At 38.4% G+C, this 23,225-nt stretch overlaps 1 protein-coding gene across 5 annotated transcripts in view; it reads left to right on the forward strand.

Moving 5' to 3' along the window:
- Window positions 1–23,225, forward strand: part of RCOR3 (REST corepressor 3) — a 62,247-nt gene that overhangs the window by 14,787 nt on the left and 24,235 nt on the right. For all 5 annotated transcript variants that reach the window (XM_074385144.1, XM_039463457.2, XM_039463452.2 and 2 more), the window contains 5 exons: window positions 234–286; window positions 2,602–2,763; window positions 5,430–5,554; window positions 7,164–7,242; window positions 17,879–18,097. In XM_074385144.1, the coding sequence (XP_074241245.1) occupies window positions 234–286; window positions 2,602–2,763; window positions 5,430–5,554; window positions 7,164–7,242; window positions 17,879–18,097 (638 nt within the window). The remainder of the gene's footprint in view (window positions 1–233; window positions 287–2,601; window positions 2,764–5,429; window positions 5,555–7,163; window positions 7,243–17,878; window positions 18,098–23,225) is intronic.

Consider the following 23,225-nt stretch of genomic DNA (forward strand, 5'->3'; position numbering starts at 1 on the left):
TATAATGTACAGTCATAGAGGTAAGTTATACTAAATAAAATTTTAAACCAGGTGAGCATCTAATCTTGCTATTATAAGTCTTTTTTTTTTTGTAATATTTCATGGGAGGTGCCTTTGGCTATTTTTTTACTCTGGAATCTAAGTTATTTTATTTTGCTTGTTAAGAACAAAAGTAGACCTAGGTAAAGGAAGTAAATGAGAATAATTAATTATATAACGTTATTTCATTACAGTGGATGAATACATTGCAATTGCAAAGGAGAAGCATGGCTACAATGTGGAGCAGGTATGTAGAGGAACACTTCAATAGGAAGCCTTGTCTCAATATTTACCAAATCCAGAGTAGCTCATGATCGTTTCTGTCCTAACAGAGTGTGTAAGCTTGAACAGCTATTTTATAAATACCACAAAAGTCCTAGCAAAGTGTGACCTTTCAATAATAAGGAGTTTGCTTTTTTTTTTTTTTTTTTTTTTTTTTCTGAGACAGTCTTGTTCTGTCGCTAGGCGCCAGGCTGGAGTGCGGTGGCTCCATCTCAGCTTACTGCAACCCCACCTCCTGGGTTCAAGCAATTCTCCTGCCTCAGCCTCCCGAGTACCGAGTAGCTGGGACTACAGGTGTACGCCACCACGCCCAGCTAATTTTTGTATTTTTGGTAGAGACAGGGTTTCACCATGTTGGCCAGGATGGTCTCCATCCCTTGACCTCGTGATTCTCTCGCCTCAGCCTTCCAAAGTGCTGGGATTATAGGCGTGAGCCACCACGCCCGGCAGGAGTTTGCGATAAACATTATTTATCTCAAGGGCTTAAATATTTCTCTGAATACACCTGTTTCTTACTCTACTTTGAGTTCTGAAAGCTTCTGGAAGCCTTTAGTATTCCTCTGGCAAATGCTTACCAAAATGAAAAGTTAAGATGTTGGTGTATTTTGGAGTAAATGTACATAGGCATAACTTTAAAACAAATCTTTTATTTATAAAAAATTTTAATGATACAGATAATTCTCTTTTGACTTTTGTTCTACAGGATCTAAAAGTTAAACTTTAACGGAATATTTAAGACTTAAATTTTGAATGAAATCATGAAAGGCTCTTTTTGTTAGATAACTTTAAAAGGATGTATCTATATTTGATATATCTGTCTCTATGTAGAGAGTTAAGTCTCTTCAAATAAAAATTGTAACAAAATCAAGAAATTATCTTAATATTTTACACTATAATTAGATCTATTGGCTACACACAGATTAATCTTTTTCTGAATACAAAATATAGTAATGTCATTGAATTTAGTAAATGTAACATATAGTCATGGAGATGAGTTATATTAAATATACTATAATGTGTTTATATAATATATATTATGTTATATACTGTATTATATATTGTATAATATACTATATAGAGAGAGACAAATACATGGTTCATTATCCCTAGTAATGAGGGAATGAAAAATATGGAATAATGAAATGAAAGAGATCTTACATCTGATTTCAAGTAAGTATTTCAACCTATCAGAATTAATAGTAAAATAGGTAGAGTTGTTTTAAGATAAGTAAGAAAGGTAAATTATCTGCAATCTGGGTTATCAAGAGCTAACTTTATAGTTCAGTTACATGGTAAAGGAATATTTTTGTGCAATTGAGATGTTTATTTTATCTGTATCTTATCTAAATGTAATTAACTTTTTTGTGGGTTTTGAAGACTTTGATTGCATATTTTGTTTTTAAGCCTTGCCTTTCTGCTTAATATTTGAGAAAGTTAATCCTTTAAAATATGACTATGTATGTTCATTTTCCTGTGTATTTTAAAGGATGTTATCAAAGTATAGAAATGATCAAACTCACTATTTTAAAAGTTGCTATATCTCTTCTTAGAAAATACAAGTTTATCCCCTAAATGATGCTTAATACCCTATAATAAAGAGAAAGGCCTACTACTTAAAATAGAAGGGAAAGTTACGGAAATTTTGGAAATTGTCCATTTCAGTCTTTGTTATGACTTGGTAATCAAGTCATTGCAGTTATTTATATGCCTCCTAATAAATCTATTTATATGTTCTGATAATAACTTAAATGTGGTAAAAAAAAAAAGTTGCATTGGAGGTTCTTTTACTTCTTGGACATGGTTAGTTTGTGATATACTTGTAAAAGATTAAAACTTAAATATCTCTCTTCTAAGCCCCAACTGAGCATTTCTGGCTTTATGGCATAACTGATCATTTCATTCAAGTATGGATTTACTGGACATATTCCTGTTAGCATATTTTTTTCCTACATATTATTGACAAATTTTAAAATGTGGGTTAAACTCTTGGTATGAACCTACAAGTCTGCTTTGTAGTCACTGTCCTCAGCTCACTGTTTTTCCTAGATTCTGCAGCAAATATGGTATGTAAGAACATTCACTGTTCTGAGGCCCTGATTTAAAAGAAATAAATAAATGAGGTCTGCTACCTGGGCGCCCCTGATTTAAAGTCCCAAACTGTGAGTCTATCTTTAGTTGAAGTCATAGGCTTAAGATTTTAATCTGATTTGTGTTTAACTTTCTTAAGTGTGATGGAACATAAATCCATTAAAACCAAAGGGGAATGATTTCTCTTCAAAGGCACTTGGCATGTTGTTCTGGCATAAACATAACATTGAGAAGTCCCTTGCTGATCTCCCTAATTTCACTCCCTTTCCGGATGAGTGGACAGTGGAAGATAAAGTCCTATTTGAACAAGCCTTTAGTTTTCATGGAAAGAGCTTTCACAGGATTCAGCAAATGGTATGGTAATTTTAATCTTATTGTGGTTCATATGTGAACGATATCTTAAGTTAGTATTGAACCCTTCCTAATTATTAAATAGAAAAACGTTTGGCTGGGCACAGTGGCTCATGCCTGTAATCCCAGCACTTTGGGAGGTCGAGGTGGGCAGATCACGAGGTCAAGAGATCGAGACCATCTTGGCCAACATGGTGAAACCCCGTCTCTACTAAAAATACAAAAAAAATTAGCCAGACGTGGTGGCACATGCCTGTAATCCCAGCTACTTGGGAGGCTGAGACAGGAGAATTGCTTGAACCCAGGAGGCGTAGGTTGCGGTGAGCTGAAAATGCGCCATTGCACTCCAGCCTGGGCAACAAGAGCGAAACTCTGTCTCAAAATAAATAAATAAATAAAGTTCTTCAATTTTATTTTTAAAACTATTTGGAAATAGGTATATTTGTATACAATCCTATTTACTGCAACCACTCTTACATAACAGTTATGTGCTACTGCATTATAGTAAATTACTTTTCATTTTGACTTAAATAACATGTAATATACATGTAATAGTTATTACATATGTTTATTATTCCAGAAAAAAAATAATTTCAACTTTATTTTTAAATGTTTTGCTGTTTACATGAGGATTTTTTCCGATTTATATATTTTTGGATATGAAAGACCCTTTTTAAAAATTTCGTATTATTTCAGTATTGTCCAGATGGTTTTTTCTTTTCTTCTTTTTTTTTTTTTTTTTTTTAAGGACAGAAACTACTCTGTATTTCTAGTTCCTACATTTTTAGTATTGGGTCAAAATAATATAAATCTGAGAAGTTGCTGCATTAAACTATTTTAACCTAAGTAGATGAAAATTAGATAAAGTTTGCAAACATATGTAGGTGTCTTCCATAATGAAAGAACATTTTTGGTGGGGAAGTTACATCCTTGTTTGTCACTGTGACATGATTATTAGTCATTTTAATAATCAGAGACTTTAGGCCAGGCACAGTGGCTCAAGCCTGTAATCCCAGCACTTTGGGAGGCTAAGGTGGGTGGATCACAAGGTCAAGAGATGGAGACCATCCTGGCCAACATGGTGAAACCCTGTCTCTGCTAAAAATACAAAAATTAGCTGGGCATGGTGGCGTGCGCCTGTAATCCCAGCTACTCAGGAGGCTGAGGCAGGAGAATTGCTTGAACCCAGGAGGCAGAGGTTGCAGTGAGCCGAGATTGTGCCACTGCACTCCAGCCTGGCGACAGAGTGAGACTCTGTCTCAAAATAAATAAATAAATAAATAAAATAAAAAATCAGAGACTATTTGATAGCCAAAGCCTCTTTGCATTATTTACCATTTTAAGACCTGGATTTAAAAGAAAATGATTCAAAAACCTTCATTGTTAAGAACTGAATAGCTTTGGCTGGGCACAGTGGCTCAGCCTGTAATCCCATAACTTTGGGAGGCCAAGGCGGGCGGATCATGCAGTCAGGAGATGGAGACTATCCTGGCCAACATGGTGAAACCCCATCTCACTAAAAATACACAAATTAGCTGGGTGTGGTGGTGTGTGCCTGTAATCCCAGTAACTCAGGAGGTTGAGGCAGAATTGCTTGAACCAGGGAGTTGGAGTTTGCAGTGAGCCGAGATGGCGCCACTGCATTCCAGCCTGGTGACAGAATAAGACTGTGTCTGAAAAAAAAAAAACAAAAGAATAGCTTTTCTTTATAACATCTTGCTAAATGAAAGAAGCAAGACACAAAAGGTCATATATTATATGATTCCCTTTTTTTTTTTTTTTTTGAGACGGAATTTCACTCTTGTTACCCAGGCTGAAGTGCACGATGTCTGCTCACTGCAACCTCCACCTCCTGGGTTCAAGCAGTTCTCCTGCCTCAGCCTCCCAAGTAGCTAGGACTGCAAGTGACCCCACCATGCCCAGCTAATTTTTGCATTTTTGGTAGAGACGGGGTTTCACCATGTTGATCAGGATGGTCTTGATCTCTTGACCTAGTGATCCACCTGCCTCGGCCTCCCAAAGTGCTGGAATTATAGGCATGTGCCTCCATGCCCGGCTGTATATGATTCCCTTTATGTGAAACGTCCAGAGTAGGCAAATCCATAGAGACAGAAAGTAGGTTAATGGTTGCTAGGAACTGGTGGAGGGGGAGAATAGGGAATGACTGCTAACAGGTACAGGATTTCTTTTTGAGAATATGAAAATGTTCTGGAATTAGATAGAGGTGGTGATTGTACAAGTTAGTGAATTCATCAAAACCACTAAGTTATATACACTTAAAATAGTGAAGTTTATTTTATGTGAATTATATCTAAAAAAAAAAAAAGTCCAGTTTACACAGGAGAAAAAAGTAATTGAATAGCTCTTTAAGGAAAGCATATATTGAATACTGACATGGCTGTGCTGGGGACTTCTGGGGACATTCTCACCAAGTTAGTTTGACCTTTTTTGCTCCTGTCCCTGAACAAATAGGAATGACTATTCATTTAGAAATGTCAGTGAAACTGATATGAAATACTGACTGTAACAGTACTTTTTAGCTCTATAATTCATAAAAGGTACCCATGAAATATTTTTTATTTATGCCTTTATTAATAAAGAATATCATTAAAAATATTCATTTTGTTTTTAAGTTAAACTTGCTGATATTAACATGATTTTTTTTTAAGCTTCCAGATAAGACAATTGCAAGCCTTGTAAAATATTACTATTCCTGGAAAAAAACTCGCTCTCGGACAAGTTTGATGGATCGCCAGGCTCGTAAACTAGCCAATAGACATAATCAGGGTGACAGGTATGTTGGTTACCTTTATATAGTTACATTGTTAGGGGCACTACATTTGATTGCTTACATTTCCTAAGGCTGAAAAGTTATCATAACACACTGTAAATATTTCATATTCTTACATTCATGTTTCTGTTCTGACAAGAAGAGCCAAGTGGTTAAAGTTTTAATATGAAGAGCTCTTTTACCTCTTTTAATTTTAATCACAGGTGCTTCCTTTTAGTATTGATATATTCAATACACATATTTAGAATGTATTAAAGAATATATTCTGGCTGGGGTGTGGTGGCTCACGCCTATAATCCCAGCACTTGGGAAGCTGAGGCAGGCAGATCACGAGGTCAGGAGCTGGCCAAGTCTGGCCAACATAGTGAAATCCTGTCTCTATTAAAAGCACGATAAATGGCCGGGCGCGGTGGCTCAAGCCTGTAATCCCAGCACTTTCGGAGGCCGAGGCGGGTGGATCACAAGGTCAAGAGATCGAGACCATCCTGGTCAACATGGTGAAACCCCATCTCTACTAAAAATACAAAAAAAATTAGCTGGGCATGGTGGCACATGCCTGTAATCTCAGCTACTCAGGAGGCTGAGGCAGGAGAATTGCCTAAACCCAGGAGGCGGAGGTTGCGGTGAGCCGAGATCGCGCCATTGCACTCCAGCCTGGGTAACGAGCGAAACTCTGTCTCAAAAAAAAAAAAAAAAGCACAAAAAATTAGCTAGGTGTAGTGGTTTGCACCTGTAATCCCAGCTACTTGGGAGGCTGAGGAAGGACAATCGTGTGAACCCAGGAGGCAGAGGTTGCAGTGAGCTGAGATTGCACCATTGTAGTCTCACCCAGGCAACACTGCAAGATTCCATCTCAAAAAAAAGTATATATTCTGTGAAAGAAGCTCTTTTGATAATTAATTACCTGAGTAACTGTGATCCTTATTATTGAGGCTAAATCTTTTGATAGTATAAAATTATTTTGTTTCATTTTTGTCTGTCTTCATTCTTCGATTGGAGAACTGAAATTTAAGTATTAAATCGTATGTGTTCCCATTTCCCAAGTGATACTTCTTTTTAAATCCCTTTCTCATTGGGTCTCTGTTTTTGACCTGGAAGTGTTTGCTAAAATGATACTGTATACCCCATGAGATAAGTGTTTCTGAATACTGCAGAAAAGTGAATTAAAAGCTCATCTTCCCAAGTACAACTGTTATTCTGTTAAATAATATTTAGTAAAATTACTAAGATGTATTACAGTTTGATAAGAACACTAGAATACAATAAAAAGAAGGGAGTTGGTCGGGCACTATGGCTCATGACTGTTATCCCAGTGCTTTGGGATGCTGAAGCGGGTGGATCACTTGAGGCCAGGAGTTCAAGACCAGCCTGGCCAACATGGTGAAACCCTGTCTCTACTAAAAAAAAAAAAAAAAAAAAAAAACAAAGATTAGCTGGGCGTGGTGGCGGGTGCCTGTAATCCCAGCTACTTTGGAGGCTGAGGTGAGAGAATTGCTAGAACCCAAATTGCGCTGTTGCACTCCAGCCTGGGCAACAAGAGTGAAACGCTGTCTCAAAAAAAATTTTTTTTTTAAAAAAAGGAGGGAATTAAGTATACTAATTTTTGTTTCAGTGATGATGATGTAGAAGAACCGCATCCAATGGATGGGAATGATAGTGATTATGATCCCAAAAAAGAAGCCAAAAAAGAGGTAATGATGATCATTAGAAGTGCTTGTGAGTGTTCTACAAATCTGCTGAAAAAGAATGAGTAACACTTCATATTAAGAAAAACTTTTTAATATAGTGTTTTATGTGATAGTAAATTTCAGTGTTAATTGGCAAGACAGTCGTATGTAGAACCCCAGTTAGCCAAGTTGTTGAGTAATTTTGGGTTATCTCATCTATTCCAAAGTATAAAAACCCTGCCATGACTCCAGTCTTTAATCCACAAAAAGAAATGAAAATCATCCTTAGATGATATAAGTATTTTGGTTAAGCTTTTTGGTTTTGTCACCCAGTTTTTATTGGAAACATTTATGTTTCATGTTCTAGCAAATCAGAAGTAGTAGAGGTATACTGACTACAGTGAAAAATTTAAAGCTGCCTCAAAGGAAGAGATGAAGAATATCCATCCAGAAAAGCACTTATATTTCAGTATGTTGATAATAATGATAAAGTACTTAAGGAAAGGCTAAATTGATATGCATGCTTTTTTAAATAGGCAGGGAATTTCATAATTTGTTTTAAGTCGAAATATTGATGGGTAAAAGTTCGTAACATATAGACCTACCTGTGGAGTAGTAACATTGAAACTGGAAACAGATCTGAGTTTGTTTAAACAGCATTTACTAGATATGTGACCTCAGTGCTATGGGCCATTCATCACTTTAAATGCTTTCATCAATGATATTTTAAAAATCCTATTCTACTTTGTGTTTTACTAATAATTTTCTTTCTACTGGTCAATATTCTAAAATTCCTTGATTCCTTCATTTTCTCCCCCCAAGTCTCCCTTACCTTTGTTTCCCAGAGCCATCATTCCAATGATCGACTGTTTGAATCATTTTCTTTCCAATTTCCCCATTCCTTTAACTCCTCACTTCCCTCGTCCTTCTGATGTACCATCCCTAACCCTGTAAACCCAGGATGCTGGATTACTTGCTATTCATAGTCTAAAAGACAGGCAGAAGAAAATGATACAATTATGTCAATTGTTGCTACTATGAAAAAGTTTCCAGTTTCGCAGTTTTTAATCTTGAAGTCTTAGGTTTTCTTCTTGGTAAAATGAAAATAATAGGATTGTTTTGAAAATCAAAGAGGAAATATGTATAAAAGCACTTTTTATAGTGCCCAGGACATACAAATCTTGTATACAATTTGCTGTTGTTTTATCTGGGCAGCTGTTTTGAACATTTTTCCCTTTCTACATACTGCCTAATACCCCTCCACCCCTAAAAACACTTGGCAGATAACTTTATCTGTGTCCCAGAAAAAGTGTCAGGCAGAAGCTCCCTGAAATTCCAGCCCTTCCTCTAACCTCTGTGCTACCATTCTGGCCTTTCCACAGTGGTGTATTTGTATTCAGAACATATAACAGTTACGGTATTTTGCCCACTAAGTTGCAAACTCTTTTTTTTTTTTTTTTTTTTTTGAGATGGAGTCTTGCTCTGTCACCAGGCTGGAGTGTAGTGGCGCAATCTTGACTCACTGCAACCTCTGCCTCCTGGGTTCAAGCAGTTCTTCCGCCTCAGCCTCCCGAGTAGCTGGGACCACAGGCCGGTGCCACCATGCCTGGCTAATTTTTTTGTATTTTTAGTAGAGATGGGGTTTCACCGTGTTGGCCAGGATAGTCTTGATATCTTGATCTCGTGATCTGCCCACCACGGCCTCCCAAAGTGCAGGGATTACAGGCGTGAGCCACTGCGGCCAGCCAGCTGCAAACTCTTTGAAGTCAGGGACTGAGTTACTCATTTGTATCCCCTAGCACTTTGCACAGTAACTGGTATATGGCAAATATTCAATAAATGTTTGCTGAATTAATAGTCTTGTGCCTTAATATCCCTTTCTCATAGTAAGAAAGATTTTTTTTTCTTTTCCTGTACGGTTTCACTGCTTGTGTGATCCTTTCCGTCCCTTCGTATCTACTCTGAGACTTTCTCCACCAGTTATCCTTTGTCTTTCCCATATTTTCAACCTTTCAGTGCAGCCAAAAAGTATGTTCAAGTCTTGCATTTAAAAGCGTATCTCTTAACCTCTCTGGAAAAAAATCATCCTCCTTAGCACTACTTCACTTTTGAGTTTGCTTCAGTCAGGCTGCTTCTGTCCCACCACTTCACTGAAACTGCTGACAGATTACCAGTGATTTCCTAAATGCCATATCCAGTGATCAGTTGTATTCTACTCATGCTTGCTGTGTCAGATTATTGACCCCTCCCTTCTTGAAAAGCTGTCTTTGACTTTTGTTAATGCCATTCTGATTCCTGTCTACCTTTTTTTTTGGCGATGGAGTTTCGCTCTTGTTACCCAGGCTGGAGTGCAATGGCACCATCTCTGCTCACCGCAACCTCCGCCTCCTGGGTTCAGGCAATTCTCCTGCGTCAGCCTCCTGAGTAGCTGGGATTACAGGCATGTGCCACCATGTCCAGCTAATTTTTTTGTATATTTAGTAGAGACAGGGTTTCACCATGTTGACCAGTATGGTCTCGATCTCTTGACCTCATGATCCACCCGCCTCGGCCTCCCAAAGTGCGGGGATTACAGGCTTGAGCCACTGCGCCCGGCCTCCTGTCTACCTTTTTAACCATTGTGTCTCAATTTCAGTGACATCTTTTTCTTACTCTATTCCTTTTGTCATTATTGTTTTTAATTCTGTCTTTCAAAAAACTGTGAGATTTGATCTCTCTGTTCTTCTCTGTGTGATTACCTTCTTAGGTTCTCCTCTCTTCTCTGAATTAACATAAAAGTTTTTTTCTCTGATTATATCCCTTTACAGATTCTCCACACCACCCTTTGCAGTCCATTGGCTACCTTGTTGCCAAAGCAATCTTTTGTAAAATCGCAGATTTACTGCTTGCAATCCTTTGCGGTGTTGTCTATAAGTTAAAACACAAACTCTCTAGGCATTCCCTACCCTTCTCCATTTACTTCAGATTACTAACAGTGTTTTAGATATGTCTTTTAGTTCCTTGACTTTTGTCCTATGATTATGCTTTTGTCCTATGATTATGTTGGTCTCTTTTTGAGGAATGCCTTTATTCCCAAATCTGCTTAGGAAATTCCTCACAACTCTACAAGTTGTAGCTTCTCTATGAAATCTTGTGCCTTATCTTCAATTGGCAACCTCCTTATTTCTCCTTAAATCTATTGCAGTATTAATTGTACTGAGTAGTACTTGTTTACTCACAGTTTCCTCTCCCTGCCTTTCTGTTCCTGTGTGGTGAGCTTCTTTAAGAGCAAGAATATATTTTACCTATTTTTCCACTCTCTGGGGCTGATACATAGTAAGCATTTAGTAAAATTGTAATAAATGACAATACATGCTATATGCTCTTAATTATGGTATAAACCTGAAAACTTAAGAATTTGCTACCTAGTAAGTACGTATATGGAATATATAGTTTTTCTCAATTATGCAAGATGATACATACTCATTTTCTTGGCTTATGATATCATCTTAACCAGAAAATAGTATGAGGGGAGTACAAGTTAAGTTTAAGAGGATACTGAAGAGGTGTGGTCCAGGATTAGCACTATATATCAGCAGCTTCATTCATTTTTCTGCTCATTTACAAACAATAGGAATACCAGGCAGGGAAAGACACTACATTATTGCTTTTAATACACATCTTTGTAGCTGCTTCTGCATGTTGTTAACATATTACATAGAAAGTTTCAATTTTAACTTTTAAAAATTGTATACTGTAGAGTATGTACAGTTTAAAGAAAAATAATAAATACCAGTGTGTCTACCACTGAGCAGAAGAAACAGAAGTCCTGTGAGTATTTCCTCAATTGCATATTCTTTTTTTTTTTTTTTTAGGAGAGAGTCTTGCTCTGTCTCTCAGGCTGGGAGTACAGTGGCGCGATCTCAGGTCACTGCAAGCTCTCCATCCTGGGTTCAAGCAATTCTCCTGCCTCAGCCTCCTGAGTAGTTGGGACTACAGGCATGTGCTACCACTCCTGGCTAATTTTTATATTTTTAGGAGAAACAGGATTTTGCTATGTTGGCTAGACTGGTCTAGAACTCCTGACCTCAGGTGTTTCTCCCACCTCAGCCTCCCAAAGTGCTGGGATTACAGGCATGAGCTGCCATGCCTGGCCTCAGTTGCATATTCTTCTCTCCAGAGGGAACCACTATACTGAAATTGATTATTCACTTATTTCTTTATAGTTTTATCACATATATATTTCTGAATGATTATCATTTAGTTTTATTTATTTCTTTGTTTAAATGGAATCATGTTATGTATAATTCAGAACCTGCCTTTTGTTATTTTTGTGATTCATTTTTATTTCTATATTATAGAAATAATATAGAATGTTCCATTGTATACATATACTACAACTTACTCTCTAATAGACTTAATTTCCAGTTTTTTTGTATTATGCACATACTGATATGAACATGTTCTGGATACGTATGTCTAAGAGTTTCTTTGGTATGATAGTTCTTAGCCAGGTTTAGCACTGACCTCTTAAGTGATATTTAGAAATTATGGAGATATTTTCATTGTTAGTGATTGAGGGGCATTTCACTTGTCAAGTGGGCAGGAGAAAGGGATGACAACTAGAATGAAATTTAAAGCACAGATTGTTTCACCAAAATGCCAACAGTGATTTATTGAGTAACAATGTCCTGGGATTCTTTGGAATGGAGTCACTCTATTTTAGGGAATAGCCACATTAAACTTTCCTAGGTAATAGCAAATTGTTTTCTATAGCTAATATACCTCCAGTAGGCTATGAGAATACTCATTTGTGTACTTCCTTGCCAGTACTTGATCAGACTCTTTTCTTTTTTTTTTTTTTGAGACGGAGTTTCGTTTCACTCTTGTTACCCAGGCTGGAGTGCAATGGCGCGATCTCGGCTCACCGCAACCTCCGCCTCCTGGGTTCAGGCAATTCTCCTGCCTCAGCCTCCTGAGTAGCTGGGATTACAGGCATGCACCACCATGCCCAGCTAATTTTTTGTATTTTTAGTAGAGACGGGGTTTCACTATGTTGACCGGGATGGTCTCGATCTCTTGACCTCGTGATCCACCCGCCTCGACCTCCCAAAGTGCTGGGATTACAGGCTTGAGCCACCGCGCCCGGCTGATCAGACTCTTAAAATGTTCCAAATCTGGCACCATGAGATGGGATTTCATGGTGTCCTCAGTTTCATTCATCAGGTAACTAATGAGGCTGAATGTTTTTCCATCTGTTTATTAGCTATTGTATCTTTTTAGAGGTATTATTTTTCCACTGGATATTTGTCTTTTTCTTAAAGACTGAATATGAAAGTTTTTTCTTATCTTTGTATATTCTGGCACAAGTCCTTTGGTTAACAGCAAAGATCTTTTTAACAGTTTGTGATTTGTCTTTCTACTTTCCATAGGGAAATAAACAGCTATTTCATCAAAAACATATAAATTTTAAATTTAAATTCCAATATTCTTTTACATTTTCTTTTGAAAGTTTTAAAGTTTCTCTTCTTACATTGAAGTCCTTGCTGTAGCAGTAAATAAGTTCATGTTGTAAGGTAGAGATGGATTATTTTATTTAAAATTTGGGTCTCGGTTTGTCACCTAGGCTGGTGTGCCAGTGGCACAGTCTTAGCTCCCTGCTGCTGCGAATTCCTGAGCTCAAGCCATCCTCTTGCCACTTGACTAGCTGGGACTGCAGGCATGTGCCACCACACCCAGCTAATTTTTTAAAAAAATTTTTTGTAGAGATGAGATGGGGTCTTGTTATGTTGTCCAGGCTGGTCTTGAGCTCATAGGCTCAAGTGATCCTCTCGCCTTGGCCTCCCAAAGTGCTAGGATTGCAGGCGTGAGCCACCATGCCTGGCTATTTAGTTTTTAATATGAAATTGAATATCTTTTTCAACTGGTCTGCAATACCAGCTTTATTCTATCCGAGGCTTATGCACATGCCTGACTCTCTATTCTACTTCTGTTAGTTAAATATTTCTTGTCAATCCTACGTTTTCTCAGTTACTTATAATAAGCCTCTTAAGTCTTGATGGTTGCTAGCTTAAGTTCTACTATTTGGTGGTTCTTCTTAAGGAGTGAATACCTTGGTTATTCTTGGACCTTTGCTCTTCATAACTCATCTGTATTATTTTTGATTTCCTATATAGCAATTTATATTACCTGAAAGTAATAGCTATTTTCTTTTCGGTTCTTATTTCTTCTCTTACTGAACTGCTTAGTGTCACCAATATAATTTGAATAGAAGTTATGATAGCACCCAGCATTTTGGGAGGCTGAGGCAGGTGGATCATGTGAGGTCAGGAGTTCACGACCAGCCTGACCCACACTGTGAAACCCCATCTCTACTAAAAATATAAAAATTAGCCAGGTGTGGTGGCATGCGCCTGTAGTCCCAGCTTTTTGGGAGGCTGAAGCAGGAGAATCATTTGAACCCGTGAGGTGGAAGTTGCAGTGAGCCGAGGTCATGTCACTGCACTCCAGCCTGGGTGACAGAGCCAGACTTAGTCTCAAAAAAAAAAAAGAAAAAAATTTATGATAACAAACATTTTTTTTCTGACTATAAAGAGAATGATTTTTGTTTCAACATCAAATAGGATGTTATTAAAGGTTTTTGACTCATTCACGTTGCTGGTAGTCGATACTAGCTGTAGGTTGGTGCAGTTCCATTTTGCCTCTCCACTGTGGTGGTATCTGAGTAATCTGACTTCTTTCCCCAATAGCTGATTTCCTCCAAAGTAATCAATCCCAGAAGCACTAAGTGGAAAGTACCCAGCTGTTTCTGGCCCAGCCTTGAAAGTTACCCACAGTCACTTCTGTTGCATTCAGTGGTTATAAGTAAATCACTTAAGTTGGTTCCGAATCAAGGGGAATGAATATAGACCCCTACTTCCCCATGGCAGGAATGTTGAGGAATTTGTTGACATGTTTTAAACCTCTAAGCCCAGAATATGGAATTTTCATAAATTTTTCTATATGTGCTTAAGGATATTATCTTGGTAACAAGGTTTTATGTGTCCATTAATTTAGGTTTGTCAGTTCCGTGGTTGAAATCCATTTCTTACTGCTTTCCTGCTTGATAGCTTGTTTTTTGTTGTTTCCTTATGTGATAAACTGTTTTGATCAGTTATTGAGAAGTAATTTTTTATATTTTGAAGATATTATTATTAGGTACATACAAATTATTATATTTTGCTGCTGAATTAAGCCTTTTATCAATATGTAGGATCACAGGAGGTGTGACCCTTTCGTCTCTTGTAATGGCTTCTACCTTAAAGATTATTTTGTCTGTTATATAATAGCCCTACCATTTTTTTCTGTTAAATATTTGCCTAGTTTATCTTTATTATTTTACTTTCAACATTTCTGTGTCCTCTCATTTTAAGTATGTGTCTTACAAGGAGCATATAGGTGGGCATTTATATTAATATTTTGTCTGAAGAGTTTAGCCCATTTACATTGATCATGTTTAGCTGATTTATTTGTATTTTTGTTCTTTCTCTTTTTTACCATCTATTCAACTTGATTTTTCTAGTCCTCTTTCCCTTCCTTTATGTCCTATTTTTGGGAATTAAGAATCCATCTCTTATTCCATTTTTTCCCCTTTGTCTACTTGTTTCAGATATTTCTGTGTTACTATCCTTATTATATATGCTGATTTGTCTTGGATTTTAACTTAAAATCTAATATTGATATCTTTATTGAATTTCTGATTAATAGAAGGCCCTTAGAATGCTTTGACTCATCCACTACTATCCTGATTTTTGTTTGTTTGTTTTTGAGATGGGGTCTTACTCTTTCGCCAGGCTGGAGTGCAGTGGCACAATCTCAGCTCACTGCAACCTCTGTCTCCCGAGTTCAAGTGGTTCGCCTGCCTCAGCCTCCCGAGTAGCTGGGACTACAGGCACACACTACCACACCCAGCTAATTTTTGTATTTTTAGTAGAGATGAGGCTTCTCCATGTTGGCCAGGATGGTCTTGATCTCTTGACCTCATGATCCGCCTGCTTCAGCTTCCCAAAGTGCTGGGATTACAGGCGCGAGCCACTGCACCCAGCCCCATCCTGATTTATATACTAGTTTTGTCCACAGTTTGTTACATCTTGGTTTTTTAAATCTCACAAACCAAACATGTGGTTCATTTTGTTTAGATTTACCCACATCTTTAACTTTTATTTTGCCCACCGTTCTTTCTTGAATCCAAGGGCTTTCTTTTAAAATAAATTTTTTTTTTTTTCCTTAGAGTATATCCTTTAAAAGTTCATTTAGTGAGGATCTGTTGGTCATAAACTGAGTTTTTGAGACCCGGGTTTAAAGTGCATTGTTCTAGAGAGGATTTGCATTTGCTTCTGGTAGTTGTGTCTAGGTACTACCGATCTAAGACACTTTATAGTAAATTCTTGATTTAGGGTTTTTCAGGCAAACAGATCATACAAATTTAGACCCCATACCTGCTTGAATGGAGGACTGTGATTGGGGCACTTCTGCAACACTTTTTTTGGTTTCTACCCAGCCAAGAGTGAAATGGGCACAACTCCCATTAATTATCCCCTCCCTCTGCAGAGCAGGGTGTTTGTTTTCCTACTTCACACGATGATGGAGTTCCCCTTTTAGCATTCTGGCTTGTCTCCTGAGCCCTGCACCTGTTGTCCATTGAAGCCTGGCTTTAGGCAAATGCCAACTGCTACATACTTGCTTCTCCCTCTGGATTCTTGCTTTCTCATCATTTCTGATCTTGGAAGAATTTCCTCACTTCTCTACTAGCTCAGAAGTGAATTTTAAAAGACTTTTAAAAAAACGTTTGATCCAGCAATTTTAGCAGTGCTCTACTGGGAGAAGTTTCTCTGAACATCAGATCTGCCATGTGTTGCTTGGAGTTGGCTTTGAGCAATTAAGTAAATTATGCTTCATAATAAATTTTTAGCAGGTGCAGTGGCTCACACCCGTAATCTCAGCACTTTGGGTGGCTGAGGCTGGTGGATCACCTGAGGTCAGGAGTTTGAGACCAGCCTGCCTAACATGGCAAACCCCATCTTTACTAAAAATACAAAAATTAGCTGTGTGTGGTGGCGGGTGCTGTAATTCCAGCTACTCGGGAGACTGAGGCAGGAGCATCATCATTTGAACCTAGGAGGTGGAGGTTGTAGTGAGCCAAGATTGCCCCACTGCATTGCAGCCTGGGCAACAGAGCAAGACTCTATCTCAAAAAAAAAAAAAAGGCCAGGTGCAGTGGCTCACTCCTATAATCCCAGCACTTTGGGAGGCCGAGGCGGGCAGATCACAAGGTCAGGAGTTCAAGACCAGCCTGGCCAACATAGTGAAACCCCGTCTCTACTAAAAATACAATAAATCAGCCAGGTGTGGTGGTGTACGCCTATAATCCCAGCTACTCAGGAGGCTGAGGCAAGACAATCACTTGAACCAGGGATGCGGATGTTGCACTGAGCCAAGATTGTGCCATTGCAGTCCAGCCCAGGCAACAGTGCGAGACTCCATTTCAAAAACAAAAAAAAGAAAAGAAATTTTTTTTAATGAATTTTTCTAAGAGTTCTTTTTCTAATAAATCAGAGTGTTAGGCTGGGCGTGGTGGCTCAGGCCTGTAATCCTAGCACTTTGGGAGCCCGAGGTAGGCAGATCACTTGAATTTAGGAGTTCAAGACCAGCCTGGGCAATATGGTGAGACCCCATCTCTACAAAAAGCAAACAAACAAAAAATTAGCTAGGCATAGTGGCATACACTTGTAGTCCCAACCACTCAGGAGGCTGAGGTGGGGGGATCATTTGAGCCCAGGAGGTCAAGGCTTCAGTGAGCCATGCTCATGCCACTGCATTCAGCCTGACAGAAAAAGACTCTGTCTCCCAAAAAAAAAAAAAAGAGAGAAAGAAATTGGATTATTAAATATATTCAGTGAAATCTTCAGCTTAAAAGATGTAGTTTCTAATAGATTTTTCTTTCAGAATAACATTGTATTTTTATATCATACTTTTAAGAACAAGTTATAATGAAATAATACTTAAAACTTCATGGTCACCATTATTAGAATGTCTTCTGAGGCATAAATTTACTTTTATTTTCATCATAGATTTGGAAGTTAGAAATATTTTCTGGGTTAAGATAATTGTGTCCTTTTTAACCTTTAGAGGCATAGTTTTCTTTCAGCAACTATGAAGTAAAAATGAAATGTTGTCTCTTTAGCCAGCTATCTAATCTGCTATGTGTCATAATTTCTAAATTGCCCTCTTTTTTCTCATTTTTATTTTAAGAGGAACTTGCATTTAATAAGTTGAGGCTTTTTTTTTTTTTTTTTTTTTTTTTTTTGCCTTTTATTGCTGAGGGAAAATATATCACATCTTGAAGTGCACAGGGAAGTTTAGAGTCTAACTTATTTTTTCACTTATTCCTAGTCCTCTGGGCCTAAAAATCAAACATTTGATTGAGTGGATTAAGCAAGGATATATTATGTTGTATGCTTTTCCCCCCAATTGGTGAGTGCTATGTGTATGTGTGTTTGGACTTGTACATAAAATATAATTGGTTATAAGTGGTTTTTTATGTGTACTTATTGCAGAAGATACTTCTAATAGTAATAGACTGTTTTCACTTTATACATTTGTGAAAACTGAGTGACCCGTTATTCTGCTTTTATTCTCTTAGGGTAATACTGAACAACCTGTCCAAACTAGCAAGATTGGACTTGGAAGAAGAGAGTATCAGAGTTTACAACATCGCCATCATTCTCAGCGTTCTAAGTGCCGTCCACCTAAGGGCATGTATTTAACCCAGGAAGATGTGGTAGCAGTTTCCTGTAGTCCCAATGCAGCCAACACCATTCTGAGGCAGCTGGACATGGAGCTGATCTCTCTAAAACGTCAGGTATTTTATAAAAATAATATTTTTAATGATTCTGTGCATTTTACCTATCCGCTTTTTTTTTTAAAGGCTAGGCAAGTGAAGCAGTGGGAGTGGAGAAGGAACAAAGAAATCTGTAACTGGTTGTGATCAATTAGTTGTAAACACCACTGCACTCGGACCAGCCTACCTATCCAGTTTTAACTAGATTGAGCTCAGTTGTTTGCAGATTTTTCTCAGCCTTCCATTTATGCAAGTTTCTTTTTTTTTTTTTTTTTGACAGAGTCTCGCTCCAGTCTCTGTCAGTAGGTGCCAGGCTGGAGTGCAGTGGTGGGATCTCAGCTTACTGCAACCTCTGCCTCCTGGGTTCAAGCAATTCTCTTGCCTCAGCCTCCCACGTAGCTGGGACTACAGGCGTGTGCCACCACGCCCAGCTAATTTTTGTATTTTTAGTAGAGACAGGGTTTCACCATGTTGGCCTGGATGGTCTCGATCTCTTGACCTACTGATTTGCCCCGCCTCGGCCTCCCAAAGTGCTGGGATTACAGGCGTGAGCCACCATGCCTGGCCACAGGTTTCTTTTTTTTTTTTTTTTTTTTTTTTTTTTGAGATGGAGTTTCGCTCTTGTTACCCAGGCTGGAGTGCAATGGCGCGATCTCGGCTCACCGCAACCTCCGCCTCCTGGGTTCAGGCAATTCTCCTGCCTCACCCTCCTGAGTAGCTGGGATTACAGGCAGGCGCCACCATGCCCAGCTAATTTTTTTGTATTTTTAGTAGAGACGGGGTTTCACCATGTTGACCAGGATGGTCTCGATCTCTTGACATCGTGATTCACCTGCCTCGGCCTCCCAAAGTGCTGGGATTACAGGTGTGAGCCACCGCGCCCAGCCACAAGTTTCATTTTTTAAAGTTTATCTTGTGTGCAACTTAGAAGATACCTCTGCCTGTTTTAGATTTGAATCTCAGCATTACTGCCTGTTAGCTCTGTGATCTTGGGCAAATTATATAACCTCCATAAGCTTCAATGTTCTATCTATAAAATTGGGAAATAATCATTCTTCTCTTGTAGGTTATTGGGAATTATTTATGGTACATGTAGATTGTTTGGCAGTGCTTGGCCCATTTTGAATGCTCAGTGAATAATGGTTGTTGTCTTCATCATCAGTAGTAGTAGTAGTACTAGTAGTATTGTACGGGCACCATCATCATAACCAGATAGTAGTTAAGAATCAGCATCTAGAGTCAGTGAACTTGTTAAGTTCTAACCGTGGCTACACCATCTCCTTCCTGTGTAACCTTGGAGGAGCTCTTTAACTTCTCTCAGCCAGAGTTTTCTCATCTGGAAATGTGGATAATAGTATAGTGGTTGAGAGGAATTAAACCAGATAATATGTAAGTGCTTAAAACAGTGTCCGGCACATATTAAGTACTCAGTTAATCATTGTTATTAGATCTCTGGCCTTTCTTAGTTATCTTTTCCTGTTGTTTGTTTGTTTTATTTTTTTCTTATCCCTTAAATCCATGTATTCTAAGTCCATACTTTCCTGATCTATATCAACCAACCCTACACTGTATGCCAGTGACTTCTGAGTCTTACTTCTCAAGCTGCGACTTTTCTCAAGCTCCTTAGCTATAGTCCCAGCTGCTTACTAGGTTTTTCCCTAAAATATTTTTTCTCTGTTTCCTGTCTGTTGAAACATCAGAATCCTCTTTTATTCATCCCCTGCTCTTATCCCTTTCCCAACACATGTAAACTAAAATGATAACCAAGTTATGTGAGTTTTATTTCTGAAATTTCCTTTAAATCAATTCCCTCATTTTTATTTTATTATTACTACCAATTTAAGTTCTTACTCTTGCTTGCCTGAGAGTAGCTATCATGTTGATTTTTTTTTTTTTTTCTTTATTTTAGTTTTTTGTAGAGAAAGGTTCTTGCTGTTACCCAGGCTGGTCTTGGACTCCTGGGCTCAAGCTATCTTCCTGCCTGGGCCTCAAAGTGCTGAGCTTATAGGCATGAGCCACCACACCCTGCCTCTTGTTGATTCTTTCTGTTACTTCTCTTTAGCTGGAGTTTACACATTATTGCCAATATTATCTTTTTAAAGTACTGGTCTGATCACTGTCATTCATCTTAAAGCTCTTTGTTAGTTTGCCTTTAGCGGATTACAGTAGAGGTAGATAGAGATTTGTAAGAAAATCAGGTTAAGAAATTTGAGATTCGTCCAGAGTTAGGAAACTACTGAAGGACTTTAAGGAAAGGTGGACCATGGTCATATTTAGAGTTTTTAGCCCTATCTTTTGCATTTTCTTGTGCTTTTTTTGTAGTTGCTTTAGGGATTACTATATTCATCCTTAGTTTATCACTGTATACTTAGTTAATATTACAGTAGTCCTCCCTTAATCTGTGATTTCACTTTCCATGGTTTCAGTTACCTGTAGTGCAGATATTTTGAGAGAGAGATTGTGTTTACCTAGCTTTTATTACAGTTATAATTGTTCTATTTTTAGTTAGCTATTGTTACTTTCTTATTGTGCCTAATATATAAATTAAACTTTATCATAGGTATGTATACATAGGAAAAAATAGTACAGGTTGTGCATCCCTAATCTGAAATTTGAAATGCTCCAAAATTTGAAACTTTGAACATGGTGATCAAAGGAAATGGTCATTGGAGCATTTTGGATTTTGGGTTTTCGGATTAGGGATGTGCAACTGGTATGTATTATGCAAATATTCCAAAATTCCCTGAAATTTGAAACACTTCTGGTCCCAAGCATTTTGGATAAGGGAATACTCAACCTGTATATGTTATGATTTGGTACTATCCATAGTTTCAGGCATCCACTGGGAGTTTTGGACTGTGTCCCCTGCGGATATGGGAGGACTACTGTATACTACTCCTTACAAAATATAAGAACCTTGCAACAATGGCCGGGCGCAGTGGCTCAAGCCTGTAATCCCAGCACTTTGGGAGGCCGAGGCGGGTGGATCACGAGGTCGAAAGTTCGAGACCATCCTGGTCAACATGGTGAAACCCCATCTCTACTAAAAATACAATAAAACTAGCTGGGCATGGTGGCGCGTGCCTGTAATCCCAGCTACTTAGGAGGCTGAGGCAGGAGAATTGCCTGAACCCAGGAGGCAGAGGTTGCGGTGAGCCGAGATCGCGCCATTGCACTCCAGCCTGGGTAACAAGAGCGAAACTCCGTCTCAAAAAAAAAAAAAAAAAGAACCTTGCAACAGTATGGGAGCAAGATTCTCTATCTTAAATATGTTCAGATTTTTCTGTTCCTTGTTATTTACCCAAACTGCTTTTCTGTTAACTCTTTTTCTTCCTTAATAAACATAGACCCCATTTTCTTCCTCTGCTTTCTTACAACCACTTATTCTTCAACCCTTTCTAATCTAGTTTCTGCCCCATATGGTATGCCAGTTCTACTTAAACACCTATCTGAAGATCATTTATGGGCTGACATGGTGGCTCGTGCCTGTAATCCTAATGCTTTGGGAGGCCAAGACAGGAATGTCACTTGAGGCCAGGAGTTTTGACACCAGCCTGAGCAACGTAGTGAGACTTCATCTCTATATAAAAAAAATTAAAAATAGCCAAGCGTGGTTGTGTGTGTCTGTAGTGTAGTCCTAGCTATTCAAGAGAGGCTGAGGCAGGAGGATTGCTTGAGCCTAGGAGTTAGGGCTTACAATAGGAAAAAATATCATTTATGAACAAGTGACCATATCTAATGCTGCCTTCTTGGTTTTTAACTCCTGTGACTACTCAGTAATGTTTGACACTGTCAACCATTTCTTTCTTTTTGGATTTTTTTTCACTTGACTTTGTGACTCTCTTGAGTATGTATGTGTGTAGTACATATGAAATAGTACATACTTAGAAGGCAGCTATGCTTACCCCTATACCAGCAATGTATCTCATATTTGGTTAAATGCTTAGCCTTTAGTCAGACTATGAATGCAAGATGCCCATCTTTGAAACCATAGCACTGTTCTTTAGAAAACTTCTAAAACATTTGCCTGTAATACTTTAAATGCACTTAAAATATAAAGGAACAAAATGTACTCAGTCACCTGTTTTCATACTTCATTCTCTGTACTACTCTTACTATACTTAGGGACTGTTTTTATTGATTTTTTTTTTTTAAGAAGGAACTTTAAACTTTCACTTCCTACCTTGGGGCCAGTGCAGTGGCTCACACCTGTAATCCCAGCACTTGGGAAGCTGAGGCACGCGGTTCATAAGGTCAAGAGATCGAGATCATCCTGGCCAACATGGTGAAGCCCTGTCTCTACTAAAAATACAAAAATTAGCTGGGCATGGTAGTGCGTGCCTGTAGTCCCAGCTACTTGGGAGGCTGAGGCAGGGGAATCGCTTGAACCCGGGAGGTGGAGATTGCACTGAGCCGAGATTGCACCACTGCAATCCAGCCTGGCAAGAGAGCAAGACTCCATCTCAAAAAAAAAAAAAATCCTATCTTGGTTATTCATTTGATGTGTGACATTTGATATGTGCCACAGTAAAGTGTCATGGGTTTAAAAATTCTGTTAATCACTGCAACTTTTATGTCACAGACATCTCATATACAGTGTCCAAACTAAATTCTTCCACACTCACCCTAGTTATCTATTCCAGTTTTTGTATTCTCTGTCTCAGTGAGTAGTGCCACATACTCTCAGTTACTGAAGCCAGTGACCACTTATCCTCAATTCCCCCTAATTCTCCACAATCAAGTGTTTACAAAGATGTCTTAATTTTGTTTCCAAGTTTTGTTTTGTTTTTTTTGAGACAGAGTTTCGCTTTTCTGTTATTGCCCAGGCTGGAGTGCAATGGTGCGATCTTGGCTCACTGCAACCTCCACCTCCTGGGTTCAAACAATTCTCCTGCCTCAGCCTCCTGAGTAGCTGGGATTACAGGCATGCACCACCATGTCTGGCTCATTTTGTATTTTCAGTAGAGGCTGGGTTTCTCCATGTTGGTCAGGCTGTTCTCAAACTTCTGACCTCAGGTGATCCTCCTGCCTTGGCCTCCCAAAGTGCTGGAATTACAGGTATGAGCCACCATGCTGGGCCTCTAATTTATTTCTTTAACCTCTGTATACCACTGCCATCCTTCCTTCATTCCTACAATTTTAATGAAAG

The sequence above is a fragment of the Saimiri boliviensis genome, chromosome 14 (assembly GCF_048565385.1).
Source record: "Saimiri boliviensis isolate mSaiBol1 chromosome 14, mSaiBol1.pri, whole genome shotgun sequence".
Taxonomy (NCBI): domain Eukaryota; kingdom Metazoa; phylum Chordata; class Mammalia; order Primates; family Cebidae; genus Saimiri; species Saimiri boliviensis.